Source organism: Falco punctatus (assembly GCF_963210335.1).
Source record: "Falco punctatus genome assembly, chromosome: 4".
Classification (NCBI taxonomy): domain Eukaryota; kingdom Metazoa; phylum Chordata; class Aves; order Falconiformes; family Falconidae; genus Falco; species Falco punctatus.
Genome location: NC_137583.1, coordinates 94,737,274 through 94,755,137, shown reverse-complemented (window position 1 = coordinate 94,755,137; position 17,864 = coordinate 94,737,274). Strand labels below are relative to the sequence as shown.

The 17,864-nt window shown below is 45.3% G+C and overlaps 1 protein-coding gene across 5 annotated transcripts in view; it reads left to right on the top strand.

Moving 5' to 3' along the window:
• Positions 1–9,150, top strand: part of ELMO1 (engulfment and cell motility 1) — a 311,558-nt gene extending 302,408 nt beyond the window's left edge. For all 5 annotated transcript variants that reach the window (XM_080383306.1, XM_080383308.1, XM_080383305.1 and 2 more), the window contains 2 exons: positions 3,229–3,306; positions 7,819–9,150. In XM_080383306.1, coding sequence (XP_080239432.1) covers positions 3,229–3,306; positions 7,819–8,019 — 279 coding nt within the window. In that variant the 3' untranslated portion in view covers positions 8,020–9,150. The remainder of the gene's footprint in view (positions 1–3,228; positions 3,307–7,818) is intronic.
• Positions 9,151–17,864: the final 8,714 nt, after the last annotated feature.

The following is a 17,864-nucleotide window of genomic DNA, read 5'->3' as shown; positions in this document are numbered from 1 at the left end:
GGACCAGACTTGAATCCATTGTTGTTCATCTCGCTTGTGGTTTTAAATTAGGTTTAATTTTAAATTCCTCATTTCTGACTCTCGAGTAATGTTAATAAATTTCAAAGAAATGAAATATATTAGATTTTGCAGCCTTCAAAACAAAGCAGGAAAGAAGAATTTGGAAAAAAAAATTGCCATGTATTTCTAAGTGTTCTCCTATCTCCCATTATTTGCTTATGTGTCAGGCTTCAGGCTTGGTGCCTTTTAAGTCAGCAGAAATGGTTCTGCTCACTTCCCTACTGAATGCAGCTTCTCTTCTCCTTTTGACTTCCTGTTGGTTGAACAAATTCTCTGTTGCTGCAGACTGAGATAGTTATCGGGAGAGGGGGGGAATCTTCTGGCTCTGGCAAGCAAACTTAACATGGCTGTGGTCTCAGCCTTCAGCAAAGACACAGGTGTTTTGAGGCTGTTGGTGACAGAGTAGGCAGAGAGTAGTAAGGTCATTGTAACTGCGTGAGATCACTCGGCTGTAGGCACCTAAAATGCCTGTTCATCACAATTTGCTTGTCTCTGGTCCATGCGAGGGGCCAGTGGAGGCTGGACGAGAGAGAAGCTCTGGGTGTGGGAGATCAAGCTTCCCCACACACCTCCTACACACCTCCTACAAGCTTTCCCTGCAGAGTTGTAACCAAGGAGTGGGAAGTGTCCAGCCAGCAGGGGCAGAATCTTTTTTTCTCTTTTTTCAGTGAAGCACAAAAGAGAGGTATGACATGGTTCCCAATACTGTTACCATTTTGACAAGCATCTAGGGAAGGGTAGAGGTCCAACATATGCAAGGGTGGAAAGCATTAGAAGTGTCAAGGGAGTGAGTTTAGCAGGTTCAGGTGGGGGAGGAGGAAAGCAAAAGAAAGGAAGGAGCAAGTTTGGAGGAATGGGAGAGGGGGGAAAAAAACCAGAAAGGAAAGATAAACTGGTGGAAAAGGCAGGAGTGGAAAATGCCTTTGAGAAAGGTTGAGGACAGACAAGGGAGGAGAAGACTACAGATGGCTGATAGACAGTGACCAGTTTTCCTTTAGGAATTGCCAGTTCCTTAGAATCACCTGGCATTGATGGGAAAGTAACAAAACCGGGTGGGGGTGCCTGACAAGTCAGCCAGCTCGACCATGGAGACCACCATCAGTGTGGAGGGCCTGCCAGTTGGCAACTCCAGCTCCTTACGCTTCCATTTTCCTTGACAGTTTGCTGTGCATAAGGTGACAGAGATGCTGGCACCTGGAAGCTGCAGTTCTGAAGCCTTTAGTCTCCAGAGCAGCCAGCAGAGAAACTGAACTGGAGCCAGGGCTGCTAAACTCCCATTTTCCCCCATAAAGGGAAGCTTGGTGCCCTAAGTGTAGCCCTTTCTCGTTCTTGGCCTGACTAGGAATGACCAAACCCATGGCTCCCTGCGATATTCCTCTTTCAGGCAGGGTTTTTCTCTCCTCTCTTTGAGGTGAACAAAAAAATGCAGTCCCTTGGAATTTCTCAAAGGACGGTTATACAGGGGACAGGCCTATCGGGTTGTTGTTGACCTTCATGAAATTCAGGAACATCATAGTAGAGCAATACAAGCAGTTTTTTCAGTGATAGGTTTTATTTTCACCACCTCAGTTGCATGACTTGGCATGTTCTGTCAGTAATTTATAACACTCTGTACGAAGATAATGCTAGGTTTGTGTGGGCAGAGGTAAATTTGTTTCTGTAACGAGGGACATCACTCTTAATAAGTTGTGGCTGAGAGACATGCCTAAAACACAAAAAGGCTCTGTGAGCCATGAGCCATTGGTTTGCTGAGTGCACCAGCGCTACTAGTATCTGCAGGTTCCGTGGGGATTTAACGCAGACTTGTCTCCTGTGGCCTGGCAATACAGCAAGTTGGACCCGGTAACTAAATTCAAGGAGATTAAGGGCAGTTCCCATGAGAAGCCTGATCTCTGATCATCCAAGATAATCCCTAAGGATTGCAAGTTTTATGATTCAGACTCTGTTCTTAATCACACAGGTTCAAAAATTAAATAACCCTTACTGAAATCCAAAGACCTATGTCTGTTTCAGACCAGGTAGTCAGGGGTAGACAGCTAGAGCGATGTCTGTGCTGCAGTCCCAGCAGTCAATTCTTCTATTTTAAAACTTAGTGTAGGAAATTTAAGAAGCCGTGCTCCTGTCACTGCTGGCAGTGTAAGGACTGTTGTCAGCCGAGAGTTAGCAGCAAAGGCAATTGGTGTTATGGGGCTCAGGAAGCCAAGAGGCAAAAAGATCAGGACATATGATACAGATCACAGTTAGGAGTCAGCACTCTCCTTTGTAGCCAGGTCTTTTTTTCTGCGGTTATAATATATTTTCCTTTTTTTCCATATCAGCTAGCTTACAGGTTGTGAAATCCTTGTAAGGGTACTTGTAGCGATGCGTGCAGTAACCATGATAACACAACATCTTTGCATGCTCACTGCTGGCCGGTGGAAGTTCATTATTTTGTCCAGGCCTCTAGAACCCAGGTCCAGGTGACCTTTAGGGAAGGTCAGTGCTTGATGAATTCACTTGGGCACCTTTGAAATTCCAGCTTCAATGCTGAGGAGAAAAAAGATGAGGGTTCTTAGGGTTCTTTCCTTCCCCAAGATTCATTTAGGTCTTTAACTAACCCAGATAGTTCAGTTTGACTGAGGCTGCTGATTCTGGTTCAGGTAGAAACAAAATGACAGAAATCTCTTGAGAATGAATAATTCAATAGACTTCTAGCGGTGAGAGAGCATGAGTATATGCCAGGAGATTAACTGTCCTGGCAAGATTTTTGACACAGGGAAACAAACCTTGCAGAACTTTGCAAGTTTAATCTCTACAAATTGGAGGAATAGTGGGTCTTCATGAAAAGTTTGTTGCAAGTGCACTGTTATGTATTATATCGATTTCAGTCCTCACCGTTGCCTAGCTCAAATTTCAAACTCAAATGCTAAAGTAATCCATGACGGTGTGAGCCACAGGCAGCACTGAGGGGGGTGAGTTTGTGTTGACTGAAGCATCTGTGGTGGGGTTCTTGCTGTGCCAGTCTGTTGCAGTGATCTGGTTCTGCTGCAGCTTTGGCTAGGCAGGAGAGTACCATAACCTGTTCTTCCACTTGTTTTGGGGAATAAACAGTAGGAAAGAAAGACGGACCTGAATGTATGAATGCCTCTCTCATGCAGCATTAATATGTGTTTGTTTCTATTGATCCAGGAGGTGCTGGAGCTTGCTTTCTCTATACTGTATGACTCAAGTGGCCAGTTGAATTTCATTGCTCCGGACAAGCATGAGGTAAGTCAGGTTTGGAGTACAGAAACTTCTTTGAAGCCCTCTGAGTTGCTCTATGGCAGCAGAGAGCTTTGTAAGAACGTAAGAATGGTCATCTTGGCACAGAGTACAGGTCCATCTAAGTCTGTGTCGTGTCTCACAGCAAGCTAGAAGCAGAGGGATTAGTATGGGAGCAAGACCTTTTGCAATTTTCTTGCATATCCTGAGCCACAAAAGGAACATGTTTTTTATTCATATGTCATCGAGCAGATGGGCTCCGAATTAAAGATCAGTATTTCTAAGCCCTACTAAAATATGAGCCATAAGTAAGAGAAAGAGAACTTGGGCAGACCTTGGAGTTCCACAGATGTTACCATTTCCTGGTGTAATAAAGATTTCTGTTGGTCTGCTCTACTCTAGGCTCTGGAGGATTTTGCTGTGTGTCCATTTTAGTGAACTTTAGTTCAACGCTGATGATTTGTACAGCCAAGCTCTTAAAGAATCACTGCTGTCCTCAGCTTGCTGCCACCATTGCTGGGTCTCAGTTTCAGCCACAGACTTGTGTTCTCCAGAATGGCTTATCCCCTTATTCTTAGTTTCACATTGCTGAAGACCATTCATGACAGGCGATCGTAGAAGGTCCTCCCTGTTGCGTCTCCACAGGGGAGTGTTTTGCAACAGGTCTCACTTACATAAAGACGATGTAAATACCAATAGCAAGGCAGAATGACAGCCCCTTTCCTGCTCCCTTCTCTTACTTGAAAGCACAAGGAAATGGACATCATTGGCTTTTGGAAGGTGATGGAACTAATTTACCTAATTACGTGGAAGCATTGGATGTGTTTCTCTCAAAGAACTTCCAAGTTAAGTTCCAGCAGAATTCACTATATTTAGGGGGCTAAAAAAAAACATTTTTCCTTCTCATTTCTAAAGTAACAAGAGTTAGTGTTCCGTTTGCACACTTGTTTTGTGGTATCATATTTGATCTCCATTCAGGACACTGCATTAATATGATGGAACACAGAAGAGTGCATGAAATTTCTTTACAAGTGAAGTGTATTTAGTTATGCAGCTTCAACATTTGCAATTCTGGAGTAAAATTTTCAAATAGATGTTAATTTTAAGGAGAGGAAATAAGGTTATGCTCATTAGGGTTTTCCTGTGGATTAATATTTGAGTGTCACTTTCAGGTATGTTTACTCCAGAGAAATATTTGCTGGTCAGTTTTCATCTAAGAGAAAGCAGCAATAGGATCCCAGGCATAACGTGCCGTTAGAGCTGGAGCTCTAAGCAAAGCATGATTGTCTTCATCCTCTGAACTGAACATATGTTAGATGCTTTCTCGTATAAATTCTCCAGAAACTGAATTCTAGACTCTTTCAACTCATAAGAGCAGATGGTCATGAAAATCAACGAATTTTTCAGCCACTGGTATCTCAAATGTATCCTATAGCAGCTACAAGCGTATTTTAATGCTCTAAATGTTCAAAAGCTGCTACTGCACCCCACAGACGGGCAGTAGGGTTGTGAGATGCTTTAACCCAATTGCTCATGATTGTTAACACACCTATTATCTTTATTTCTCTTTTTGATCTTGTGCAGCTTCTTTGAAACAAAATTAGCATGTTAAAAAAACCGACCGGAGGCAAGAGTCTCTGCTGCTACTTGACAGTTCCCAAATGAACGTTTTTAAAAGGGCATCTCCTCCCCCTGTACTTTTCCATGGCCTGCAGAAGAGTGAGTTCTGATTAAGGGAAAAAGTACAAGTGTGCAGAGGAAGCGCCAGAAGGAAAGGCAGTAGCATGTTACAAAGCCCGTGACTCTTCATCAAAGTAACTGGGCTGCCTGTTGGTAGAAGCGCTAGTTTAGCGGCATTGTCAGCTTGGGGAGATTTGGTGGGTGACATCTCAAGATTTGGAAAGCTTTTTGCGAAGCGCCAGGAGTGATGTTAGTACGTGACAATTTCAGGTCAGACTTACAGGGTGGGTTGTTTTTTTTAAAGTACTTCTACCGTCCTCGTGATTGTAGAATGAGGTTGGAATGTGAGAATTGAGTGTGTCCTAAAACCAAAAATTGAACGAAGATCATAGGATAACTCAGGTTTTAAGGGACCTTGGAGTCTGACCTCCTGCTCAAAGCAGGTCAGCGATGAGCTCAGACCAGGTTGCTCGGGGCTGCATCCAGATGGATGAAGCCTCCACAGCCTTTCTGGTTGTCTGGTTCTACTGATTTGACTCCCAAGGTATTTCTTTAATAAAATCTCATTACTGAACCGATATCATTGAGATTTGGACCTCATTCTTGTGTACTTAAGTTTGGCAATACCCTTAGCCATCTGTTGAAGCTTACTGCTAGCCAGAGGATTCAGCACTGTGAGATCACTCCATCGTATTTGTTTTGCATTTAAATACTAATAGCTGGTTTCAACTACATAGCAAAAAGGTGGATTAATCTTATCCTTGATTTTTGACAAAGAAACAGATGAGGGAGGCTATAATTAGGTTTCATTGGAGTTTTATGAAAATGAATCGGTGGTAAATTAATTTTTCAGTGGCTCTTAGTCTGTTTTGCATATTAAAAAGAAAAAAACTTCTGAATGAATGCCTCTGTTTTTCCACCATCTCATTAGGATTTCTCTCTGCTCGAAATGTACAGGAGTTTAATTAGATGCACTTGCCAATATAGAGATTAGAGAGGAAGCCCCTTTTCCAGGCCATTGCACTCATCTGAATTGTGGCCAGAATTTGGCTTCTGTGGGCCCTGAATGAGTTATATCTGGAAGAGAACAGAACTGCAGTTCTGCTTTCTGGCTCGCTGGGATTCCTCCCCAGAGAAAGCGCTGGCCGTACTCACTGAGCAGGTGATGGACGATTTACGTCAGGGGCTGCATCTGTTGAATGGATGCTCTGCGCTTCTGTAACCTGAGCAAAGCCTTTTTGCCTTTCTCTTCCTTTCCTCATAGTGATTTCTGGGAAAACTCTCCCAAAGAAAGATTTCAAGCCGATCGTAAAAAAAATTCTAATCTGTTCAAAAATAATTACATTTCTAGGAAAGTTTCTTTCTTCTCCTGATGTTCTGTGTACACTTCACAAAAGATTACATGCTTTAAGAGTCTTCAGTGGCACACTTTGGCAGCGTGGAATAGGCAGGCTAAGTTGTTTAGTTAGTACTCGTTAGCAAGGCAGCCTAAACCCTAAAGTTTCTTCTGTATAGCTGACCTCGTATTAAAGGTGCTGCTTGGCTTACCGACACCCTGGGTGAAGTCCTAGCTCTGCCACTGTTTTGTTACTGACTTAAATGGGTCGGATTTCACTTTGGACGTTGAAGTGTGTTAACAGTCCTATTTTAAAAATACACCCTTTTTCTGGGTGAAGACACGTACCCCAAGATGGGGGTTTCTCTCTCTTCTTTAAAATAATCCTCATTTCTGCTGTGGGATGAAGTCAGCCATGGCTATCTTTAAACTTGGCGGTGTCATGTAGCAAATGGTCAGCTAAATTTAACATCCATTTTCTGGCATGAAATCTAGCAGAAGTATTTGTAAGATAAAAATGCAGTTACGGCTGATTTAATTTTCTCCTGCAAACTAGGACACAAGTTCATGATTGAAATCTTTATTTTTGGATGATAGCATTTGAGTACTTCTGTTCATAGTTGAATAAATGGCTTGTAGTAATAAATGAAAGGGACTTATTTGATAGAAGTTGACTCTAGCTCACCAGTCTCCTTTGGGTTTGTTGCTGATTTAAAATGGTTATTCAGCCCCTGTTAATCACAAGCTGTCAGCTGTTGGGAAAGATGGGATCTCCTATTAGGAAAAAGCTAACAGTAAGGAAGAGGTTTTAGAGGCCGGTTCAGCATTTGCTGCATTTAGAATTACACCAGGGTACCTTGGAATTTAATTTTTGTGAAGGACGCAGCATTGGCTGATTCTGCAGTTTTCACAATATGTTATTTTGTGTAAAATAGTGGTAAAGTAGGCATAGATACGTGGGAGCCTATCTTTGTGTAGGTCAATTGATACCACTTAATCTATAGGAAAGCAAACCATGATAAAACTAGATGGTCGGTACAGAATTTCTTACACAAAGAATCGAGAAGGATATGGGGTGGGATTCAGTTCACCTAACGTAGCTGTCTTGGAATTAAAAGCTTGGTGTAAGATAATCAGGCTTTTTCTGTAAGTACTGGGGAAAGAGAAGGAGAGGTGGACAAGGAGGTTTCTTCAGAGGTTCCTTGTCCTTAATTAGGTGTTGTTCTTTCTCCCATAACTATTGAGGAGTGTTCAGCAGAAAGTTTGAAGGAGATAGCAACTAAATACTGTAATTTCTTCCCATTTTTAGGGCATTGTTCCATTTTCTGAGCAGCTCAGTGGAACATGCCGCCTTCATGATACGAGCTAATAAAATGAATCAACCTCATTTTAGGTCTCTTTGTAAGTTGCTATGGGAGCAATAACTGTAGAGGACCAAGCCAGACAAGCAATTTGTGTATGGAATGTCTATTAATAATAGTTTTTATCTTTTCCCTGTGCAGTATTGTGTATGGACTGATGGGCTGAACGCCCTCCTCGGGAAGGATATGTTGAGTGATCTGACACGGAATGACTTAGACACGCTGCTCAGCATGGAGATAAAGCTACGCCTCCTTGACTTGGAAAACATACAGATCCCAGATGCTCCCCCACCAATCCCAAAGGAGCCCAGCAACTATGACTTTGTTTATGACTGTAACTGAGGTTGCCACTGAAACTTGATTCAAAACTGGAAATATTATAACTGGAGAGAGATTTAAAAAAAAAAAAAAAAAAAAAGAAGAGTGTGAGGAAAAAAAGAAACCCACTCGTGCACCTTGGATTTTGGCTTTGGGGAGGGGTGTAGAAACACTTGCATTCCTCTCTCTTCCCTGCATCCCTTCCTTCCCCATTCCCATCTTCCCCATTGCTCATCCAAATCCACATTGCTTTAATTAACTTGTAATTGCAGGCCATCGGCCTTGCTTAAGGCAAAGACTTGCCACTAAGAAGCACCCTCCCAAGGACTTTTTTTACATTTTTAATACTGGAAGAAACATTCTTAACTAAAGGACATTGTTATCAAACTGCGTGCCTGTGAAACCCACTTGGCATGGCAGAGGCTTTAACTGGAAGGAGGAGGGAGGTAGGGAGCAGAAGCAGCTACTGTAAGCAGAAGATTTTCCCAGACACTCCCAAGAGTCTGCTCACAACTGAATCCAATGCAATGATGAAAATCGTTAACTGCTTCCCAGTGCTTGCACCATTCGTCACTGTCATTATTCTTTCCACTGTCACCTCGACTCTTGCCACCAGCCTTCACCCAACTGATCGGCTCCCAGAATGGAAAGTCTGCAGGTTTTTGCTGTACCATACGCTGCAATGCTGCAACAGCTTTTAACTTCTTTTCCTCCCAGCTTTTAAATAGCCCCACACTGGCAGATCACTTGCACAAACTGTGTATGAAGCCACTAGTGTGTCCCATCCCTATAGTGTTCCCTAAACCTCAGTTGCCTCTAAAATTGGCTTGTTGCTATTTGAAGTGATTTTTATTTTCTTGGTCCAAAGTTCAACAGTAATTTCCACAAATTAATTACAACTGCCAAGCATCCAGGTTTACGTTGTCATTGCTACAGTGTTAGAAATTTGCAAGGGATTTTTTTTTTGTACGGGTTCTGATTTTTATTTTATTTTGCCAAACAAATATATTTAATGAAAACTAATTTCATTGTGAGTACTTTTGGGGGACAATATTTTTACTTAATTTCCATTTGGAACATTTGCCCTGAAGGGAAAAAATATTTCCCTTCAACTTCACTGTTGAATAAAAATCTGAGTTGTGATGATTCTTGGAACTTTGTTTTTCTTCTGAAGTTGTCTTTTATTCTTTATGGTTCCTAGCAATTCTGAAGTGTTTGGTAGGAAGAGGAGAGGGAAAGGTGGAACTTTTCTTGTTTGCTTGTTTGTTTGTTTGTGGTGACCAGGGTAAGATATATCCAGCGGTCTCCATTACCGTGGGTATGTGAGCTATCCTGTGAGAAGGACCCTTTGTGAAATCTGGGGTCACCGCGTGCTGATGTGCTCATGGTCAGTTTAAGGCCGCTGCCTTTACGGTGTTTGTTGGAGTAAATGTCTTCCTGTGTTTGTTTCCTCCATTGAGAATGTTTTTGGCTGCAGCAGGTGGGTACTGGGGAAATTTGGGCTTTGCAAGATCGATTCCCTCCCTCCTCATATTCTTCTAGGTATTTCACCAAGTTCAATATCTCTTCCTCCAAAAGTGCTGGGTCTAGATCTACAGGAACCCACCAGCCCTTTCCCTCCCTCCCACTGTGCACATGCTGAAGACAGATGTTGGTTTGTCCCAGTTCCTCTCCTACTCAGATCGGCTGACAAAGACTGTGAAGGGGTTTTATCGGACCTTGTGCTAGTGAGAAGCCTGGAGGGTGGTTCAGTTTAGACAGATGCAGAAGATCTCAGCTGAGGTGACCTTTGCTCCGGCCAGCCAGCAATGGGGCAAACATCCTGACGGACCTCACACCAGGTGAGAAGAGAAATGATGTCCTGCAGGTGCAGCCAGAAGAAGGATGAGGAGAATGTATGGATTCAAGCATGAGGGTCCTGAGGGCAGTGCCTTCCTGAAGCTGTGTTTGCAGTATTTTAGGAATGCCTTGCTCTGACAGATAAGCATGAGTTGGTGTAGGTGGTAATGGATGGTAAAATAAGGGGGGGAAAAAAGCCTCTTGAGTTAAACGCTGGAGTAGGAAGTTACAGTGGCCTGTGGCCTGAGGGAAGATTCAGTCTGAGTGAGAACAGGGATGTGCAACGTGGGATGTGGGACTTTGAGACGTTTTATTCTCCAGAGCCTTGGAGGCACTGCCTGCCACAGAGAATTTTTGAGGGGTCCGAGGGGTGGGGGGTAGAAGTAGGAACAAGTTTCTTTTAATGCTGCTTCATGTTGGCGTGAAGATGAGACTCTGAGCAGATCAATCTCCCTGACCCAGCTGGATGGCTTGGCTGTGCGTAACCTTTGCTTTTTATTTACAGACTGCAGAGCTGGTGCTTCAGGTGGGTGTTGCTCGTTGCCAAAAGAAACACCTTTTAGCCCTAAGTGATAAGAGCCAAATGCTGCCAGCTCAGTGGCAATCCAGTGCAGGCAGGCATCTGTGGCGATCAGAAAGCAGCAAACAAACCCCCTCCTCCGCGGGACAACTTGCGCAGGAGGGAAGGGTTAGCCTCGCCTCCCCCACTGAGGTGAGTGCCCCAAGTTGCACACCGAGAGCCCAGGGGAGGAGGTGGGAGAAGTGCTGGCGGCCCAGCCCGGTTTTTACCAAGACCTCGTGCCCACCCACAGTACAACGAGGCACATCGACACCACTGGGGCAGCGAGGGGGTTTGGAGCGTGAATCGCTGGCAGCTGCCTCTCTCCTTACGTCCCTCAGGCCTCGTGCCAGCAGGTGACACAGCCCAGCAGCTGGTCCCCTGCCCTGGGGCTCCTCAGGGTGGCCGCAGCCTGGGCGGGGGGCTGGGGCTGGAGGGATGCCGTGGCGCTGCTGCCTGGCTCTAGCTCGGGGCTGCCTGCAGCCCTGCCTTACAGGAGCCCCAGCTCCTCGCGTGGCCCAGCTCTTTGGATGGGTTGTGCATCGTGTGGGATGGTCACGTGAGCAGGCATGCTAAATTTGTCTCCCCCCACGTGTCCCACCCTGCCATAAGAAAGAAGAGGCTCGAGAGATGCGTTGGCACAATAGCCCGTGCAGCTATTTTAAAAGCGCTCCCACAGCAACGCGAAGGGACGTGGTGCAAAAGAGAATCCTGCCTTCAGTTTCTAGAACTGTCATACGGGCTCACTTCACCATTATGAAACTAGAAAAAAAATGTTTAATGATGAACAAGTATCCCGCTGCTTCCCATTCATTTAAAAAAAAGAGAATGAAAATGGCAAATTCATTTGCTCATGCTGTTGTGTGTTCCGGAAAAGCTTTTAAGGCTTCACAATCAAGGAGTTGCAGCAGGAAAAAAATTGCTATTGAAGTTTCTTGTATAATTTCAAAACATTAAGTGGGTAATTGCTTGTAAAAGCCATAAAGGGGAGAGAGAACAAAAAAAAAAAAAAAAAAAAGTCCAGTTTTAGCTCCTGTTTTTGAAATGACTTTGCCTTTGAAAGTGAATATATTCTTTTGACAGAAAACTTGAATCAAGGAAGGTATGTGTCTTCTTAAGTCAGCTGCTTGTCCTGCTTGTAAGGACAAGGAGAAAAGCAGCAATGCTAAGTAATCCTGCACAAAAGCAAGCTATATGTTGTAGAAAAAGTTTGTGCTTTCTGGGCTTTCATTACTGCTTTTCAGAAGCAATTCCTTTTTCAGTATGGAGAACTCTTCTGCTAAACCTTACAACCTGCAGGGAGGAAGAACGTTCCCTTGCAGAGGCAAGTAGGTGATCACTCTCTCTTGGGTTGCAAAATGACTGTGCAAGATCCTGATCACTTCATTTGCAAAATCCTCTCATGTCTTCATGCCCTACCCAGGATTGCATTTTCCTTGCCCAGGGTGCTTGTTTGCTGATGTTTCTTTCCCATCAGTTGTCCCTGGTAATGCAGACCTGTCACATGTGGATGGAAACGTGAAGGTAATCTTGTTTGGTAATCTGGTGGGATCCACTGCCCAGAACAAATCACTCTCTTCTCTGGCAGATGGCTGGGCTGCGAGGGAGCCCTGCATGCCCACAGCAGCCCTGTAGCCCACCAGCTGCATTAATCGCACAGGCTCCAGCCACTGAACAGCTCTGAGAAGAGGGAGGGATGAAAGGGCGGAGAAATTAACCCCCTCTCCTTGCAGGGGAGGACAGAGAGAGAGGGGTATGGGCATAAAACGCCCCTGATAGCCAGTCTGCTGTGTGGTTGTCATTGCATTGGACTGCAGTGGGCAGAGGTGGCTGTGATGCGTCCAGCTCTTACAGTGGTGCAAGTTGTTAGTTCTGAGCAATAACCAGCAATGGAAGGTGTTGGGAGTAGGAGGACACTCTCGTACTGCCATATCCCCCCCCCCCTTTCTCTTTTTTGTTGCTGCTGCTGCACTGACAAGTAAATGCCATTAGCTTCACTGTCATGTGAAAGTCATTCATCTAAGGAGCATAATAAGGTGAATGTGAGATTTTACTCCTTTCTTGTTTCTTTCTTCCTGAGAGGTTAAAAAAAATATATAAATCTAGCTCTTAAATCCAGTCCTCACTGACCTGGGGATATCTTAGCTGTCAGAAGCAAGCCTGGAATACTAAGCATCTGACATAAGAAAAACGCCCTTCGCCTTACAGCAGCATCAAGGAGCTGGAAGTGAAAAGGATTTCCCTTCAGACACTGTTCCAGAACCTCTGCGTGCTGCTGTTGTAAAATCTCTGCAAACTCTGAAAGACATTCATCGGACAGAGTTTTTGTCACTTACCACTGGCTGAGCTGTCATTGCTTTCCCCAGAGCTTGCTAAATCAGGATGAGACTCACGCAGTGCTCGCTCCCTCCCTAAACTGTAATTATATTTGAATATTAAACATCGACCTGTCTTACACAACTTCTCTGATTAACAAAGCACTTACCCAGGCAGCAAAAGAGGCTTGATTTCAGTTTGATAAGCAGGCACCTAAATTTAGGTGGGTGCTTGTGGACATAGCTTGTGGACATTGCCACAGAAAGGTGAGCAGAAAGGCAATTTTACCTGGCACTGAGTTTTTGCTGCATTCTGGGAGGCGATGCAAGTAATGACTTTTCTGTCTGATATATAATTGGATTGGGTATTGCTGGTTACTTCAGGAGGCAGAATACAATGCCGGCCTGATTATTCAGCATCACTCCAGCTGCTTCACGCATCTTTGGGACTTTACACAGAGGTAAAAGGATTGAACTGGGAACCTTTTCTGTGTGAATCCAGGTTGAAACTTGAGAGGAGTATGGCTGTCAAAAGCACAAGTTTGTCAGGGCAGGACCAGGTATAAAACGTATGTTGGAAGAGCCATGAATTTTAATAGCAAGGTGATGTCAAAGTGCTGATTCAGGGAGTGCCATCCTGCAGCAGCCTCATGGGGGCAAGGTTAAAAAGAACTGGAGACGGTTTCAAACTCACTTAGTAACGTATTTGTATTTTATTTTCACTTCCAGCTGCGAGGCCTTGAAGGTCTCTGAAAAGCAGAGCTGGTCTGGTGATGCTTAGCTTGCAGAGACACACATAGGGCAAAAGAAACGTTTCATTAGCCATCCTTGTCCAAGTGGAGAGGGTGCTATTGAAAGTAGAATTTTCTGAATCGATGTGCTTTTTTCAATAGAGAATTTCTCAGCTTTACTGTAGCCACCTCACTGGAGGTGCTATGTGGAGAATAGTAGATGATGTGAGTTTATACTGTCTTGGAAGAGCCAAACAAGTCTCCTCATGTTGGGGCACTCACCCAAACCCTTTGTCATCCTGTTTGCCTCTTTGGGACAGTCACAAAGCTGAGGAACCCAGTGCCGCCTGTTCCAGGTGGGATGCTGGCCCTGTATTTCAGCCTAGGGAGGGTATGGCCACAGGACAGCAGTACCTGTAGAAGGTGGGAGAGAAAATGTAATTTTGCCAAAGGATGCAACCAAGGGCAGGCTTGCTTTCCTGTGACACTTAAGGATGTGTCTTGAATGATTTTATTTCAATTGTCATTAGAGGATTTTGCAGCCTGATTGAGCACCACGGTTAAACTCTCCCTTGATGAAACCTCATGAGTCTAATTTTAATCTTGTTGGCAACACGGTGTTCAGCCTAAACTGATTATGTTTTGGGATTCCTCTGGGTTGTCGTGAGGGGGAGGGAGGGTGGTTGTCTTCTGTTTAGTAAGAGGCAGCATTTTTTTTCATGAGGTGTGCCTGTGTCCTCTCAGTTTCTCTTGAAATGCCTCAGATTTAATATCCCCTTCCCACTCACCACCCCAAGGGGCAAAGACACCCTGGAGATCTTTGCCGTCGCACCGGCAGGCTGCACACACGTGGGAGGCTGAGCCCGAGGGACTTCATTCCCTGCCAATTAGCAGGGAGTTTGTGGTCTCAGGGTAGTTTTTGAAGAAGTCATGAAAAGTAACGTAGAAACCTGCCAAGCTTCAAAAAAACCCAAGTTTTCCATAAAAGCTTAAAATGGGGACACCGAGGATGCGGGCGCAGCGTGTTGTGCACAGCTACTGACTGCTTACATATTTCCCGGAGGAAAGTGGCTTATCCACAGGGTTTTCCCAGAGCACAGCTCCCCCTTTTCCCCCCAAGCAGCAGAAGCCTGGTGCATTTGAAAAGCTTGGAGATGCAAGCAGGAAAACATGCAAAAGGTTTTTCTGCCAGGAGTATGACATTTAAAGAGCACCAGTAGGATTATTTTGTCTGTTTTTCACCCGCGCCGGTCGCTCTGCACATATTGCCTGACTCACGATACCCTCTGTCAGCCTCTGACATTTTTCAAAGCCCTGGGTTCCCCCTTTCTGTTCCTGGCCTAAGGTAGCTGCAGTGATACCTTGCACCTATCCACTATTTCGTCTATTCCAAATAGTCAAAGTGCAACGTGGCCAAGCCGGCTTTCACATAAACACCCATCTCATGCGCTTGGTTCTCTCGTTTCCAGTACAGTCCATTGAAAACAAGGATAAAGCATTAAAATGGCCTGGCTTGTGGATGGCTTCTCCAGCATCTGCTAAGGTTGTTCTCAGCCCAGGCTTTTCCTTTACTGAGGACCTTTACCAAGTCCTCTACAGCAATCTTCATAAAACCTGTAAGAGCTTAGTGTTTCCAAGCCTTCAACGTCTTATCCAGTCTGACAGCTCACGGGTGGGTGCACACACACAAGCGCGTGCATGCACACGCAGGGTACAACTGTGTCGGATCCGTTTCCCCAGAAAACCGGTCTGAAAGTGGCACGTTTGCAGCTTGGCAGTGTGAAGTGTTCCAGCAGGCAGCGTCGAGGTGAGAGGGGATGGAGGAGCTGGGAGCACCCTGACGGAGGCTGGCAGGTTAGCGGGGCTGCGTGGGGGAAGACGTGGGGAAAGGAAAACGGGGCAATATGAATGAGCAGCCAACCTCACCCTCGGAAATACCTTACACCTGCGGCCATGCTCAGGCGCAAAGATGAATTGAGGGTAATGCCGAAGAGCAGACATCAGCACCAGCTTGCTGAGCTGTGTGTGCAGGACAGTGGGAAACCGGGGGGGGGGGGGGGGGGGGGGGCGGGGGAGGTATTGTGCAAGACAAAGCAGCCTTTCTAAGGCCTTATTTTAGATTTTTGTTACTATTTTTAACCACAGTTATTACACCTTGTGGAAGTGCCCTGTTGGCATGGGTGTGCTGCATCACTGCGTTTCCATCACCTTGAATGCGCTGGAAGAAGCGGCATGGTGCCCGTGTGGGTGCTGCACCCGGCCGAGGGGCAAGGGGAGGGCGGCGCTGGCATGATGCTGAGCTACCCAGGAAAGTGGTGGTGGCTCCATCAGAAAATGTCACTGAAGGAAAATTAACACATACACAGTGTGAATTTAGCTGAATCGTTGGTTTAGGAAGGGAAACCAAGAAGCTAAAGTGGCTGAAACTTGCTGCTCAGGTGGCTTTTGGACTGCCATGGGTCCCAGTTCTCCTTCTGAAAAGAATTAGTGATTCAGATCCTTTTTTTTTTTTCTTAGTTCTAAGAATTGAAGTGCCATAAGAAATTGTAACTGAAACAAAATGTGATTTATTCTTTTTTAGTTTTGTTTTGTTTTGTTTTTGGCTTTTTCTTAGAAATTGTGGGGCTTCCCTCCAACCTCCCAGAAAAGAAGCCAACCTGCAGCAGTCTGAATAGCCTCCCCCTGACCAGAAATTCTGGTGTTTGCACAGCCCCTGAACCTCCCATCACCAAACCTGCATGGCCCAAGGAAGACCATCCTGCCTGGCTGTATAGCTGACTTGCAGTAAAAAGGTACATGTACCAAGTCCATCAACAGTAACACACGCAGAATGGATTGCAGTATTCCACCCAAGCACATTTCTGACAAGCTGATTTGGTGAAAACAGCCCTCCAAGACCCCAACTTTTGTGGCATGTGAAGGACTGGCTGCAGCCATGAATCAAAACTGTACTTGGGTGGCAGGGGGGAGATGGAAAAAAAGCAAGTAGCAATTGCCTTCATTGGTTTGCACTAATTTTAATCAAATCCAAGTAACTTTTAAATTCTCAGACTTCAGGAAGCTGGCTTCTCAGCAATGGACTTCTGTAGACAGGTTCCTGAATTAAGCTAATTAGTCGATTGACTGGCAAGTATTCATTTAGATCACCCTGGCTGGAGGAAAAAAAAAAAAAAAAGGTGTGTCATGGATTTTATTACTTTGTTCATGCAGAGCAAAGAAATCAAAGCAGCGCTGCTGTGGTCAGCCTGGACCTGAGCGCTAACCTTTGCTCGACAGCCCTGTGAGGTGTCCCATCTTCCACAGTGGTTTCCCAGAGGTTTAGACAATGAGGAGCAAGCTTGTCAAGAAGGCAGGAGGTGTAGTGGGGGATTGCTTCCCTCTCCCGTTTTGATGAGGCTGGGTAGACCCTTTGGTGCTGAGTTTTGCAGGACTGAGTGGGGTACCAATAGCACTGCAGGGCCCTTTAAAACTGATCCCTGCCTAAGCAGAGGCACTGAGAGATGATTTAGCACCGTGCCTTGCTGGAGGGGTGCTCCAGAGGAGGCAGTTTAAGTGGTTTTGCACCATCTGTCCAGCATGCTAATTCCCCCAAGAGGGCTGGAAAAATGGCTTTGCTTTGTGGGAGCCATCTCCAGGCACCTGGTGGCTCCCTGCTTATGCTGCCAGGTGGGGCTGCTGTCTAGGAAAGTCATTTGGAGGGGAGCAAAGGGTTTCTGCTGCTGTCAGCATCCCTGTGGTGTGCCAGCTCCGCACACCCCATGCTGGGTCCAGGAGGCCAAAGTGGCTCCTTTGTGCCCCGACACATTGCTGGATGTGGGGAAGCTGTGCTTCCCACACTGTGATGAGGAGGCAGGCATGTCTATAACTGCCTGGTTGGCCAAGTTCCTTACGGAAATTAGTAGCTTAGCACTGCTGAGACCATCTTGCCTTACTAATGGCATATCAGGGCACCCAAGACACTGTAGGAACACAGTTTTATACCATATATTGGAAAAGAAAAAAATTATAGTACGGTGAGATGAGAACTTGTAGGTGCTCCCCATTTGTTAATGGACTTCTCTTGCTGACACATTAGCACGTTAAAAAGGCATTTTCCAGACTCCTGAACGTGTCAGTGAAGGCCTGTTTCCATCAGCCTTCTTTACACTTTCCCAGTTTCAGAAGCTGCTGATGCAGGCTCCTGTGGGCAGCCATCCCTGTCTCCCAGCCAGTTTGGTAAGGCACGGTGCCTTCTTCCAGCACACCCTGAACAGTAAATGCAAAGAAAACCTCCCCCATTTTGCACTTGAATGAAGTCATAGCCCTAAGGCAGCATTGCCTAAGGTGAGCCAGAAGCGCGCCAGGCATTGTTTGTTCTAGGAAGGATAAGGATGGCCGTACCCCAGCTGAAGATGTTAAATGCTGTTTCCCTTACTGATGTGGTGA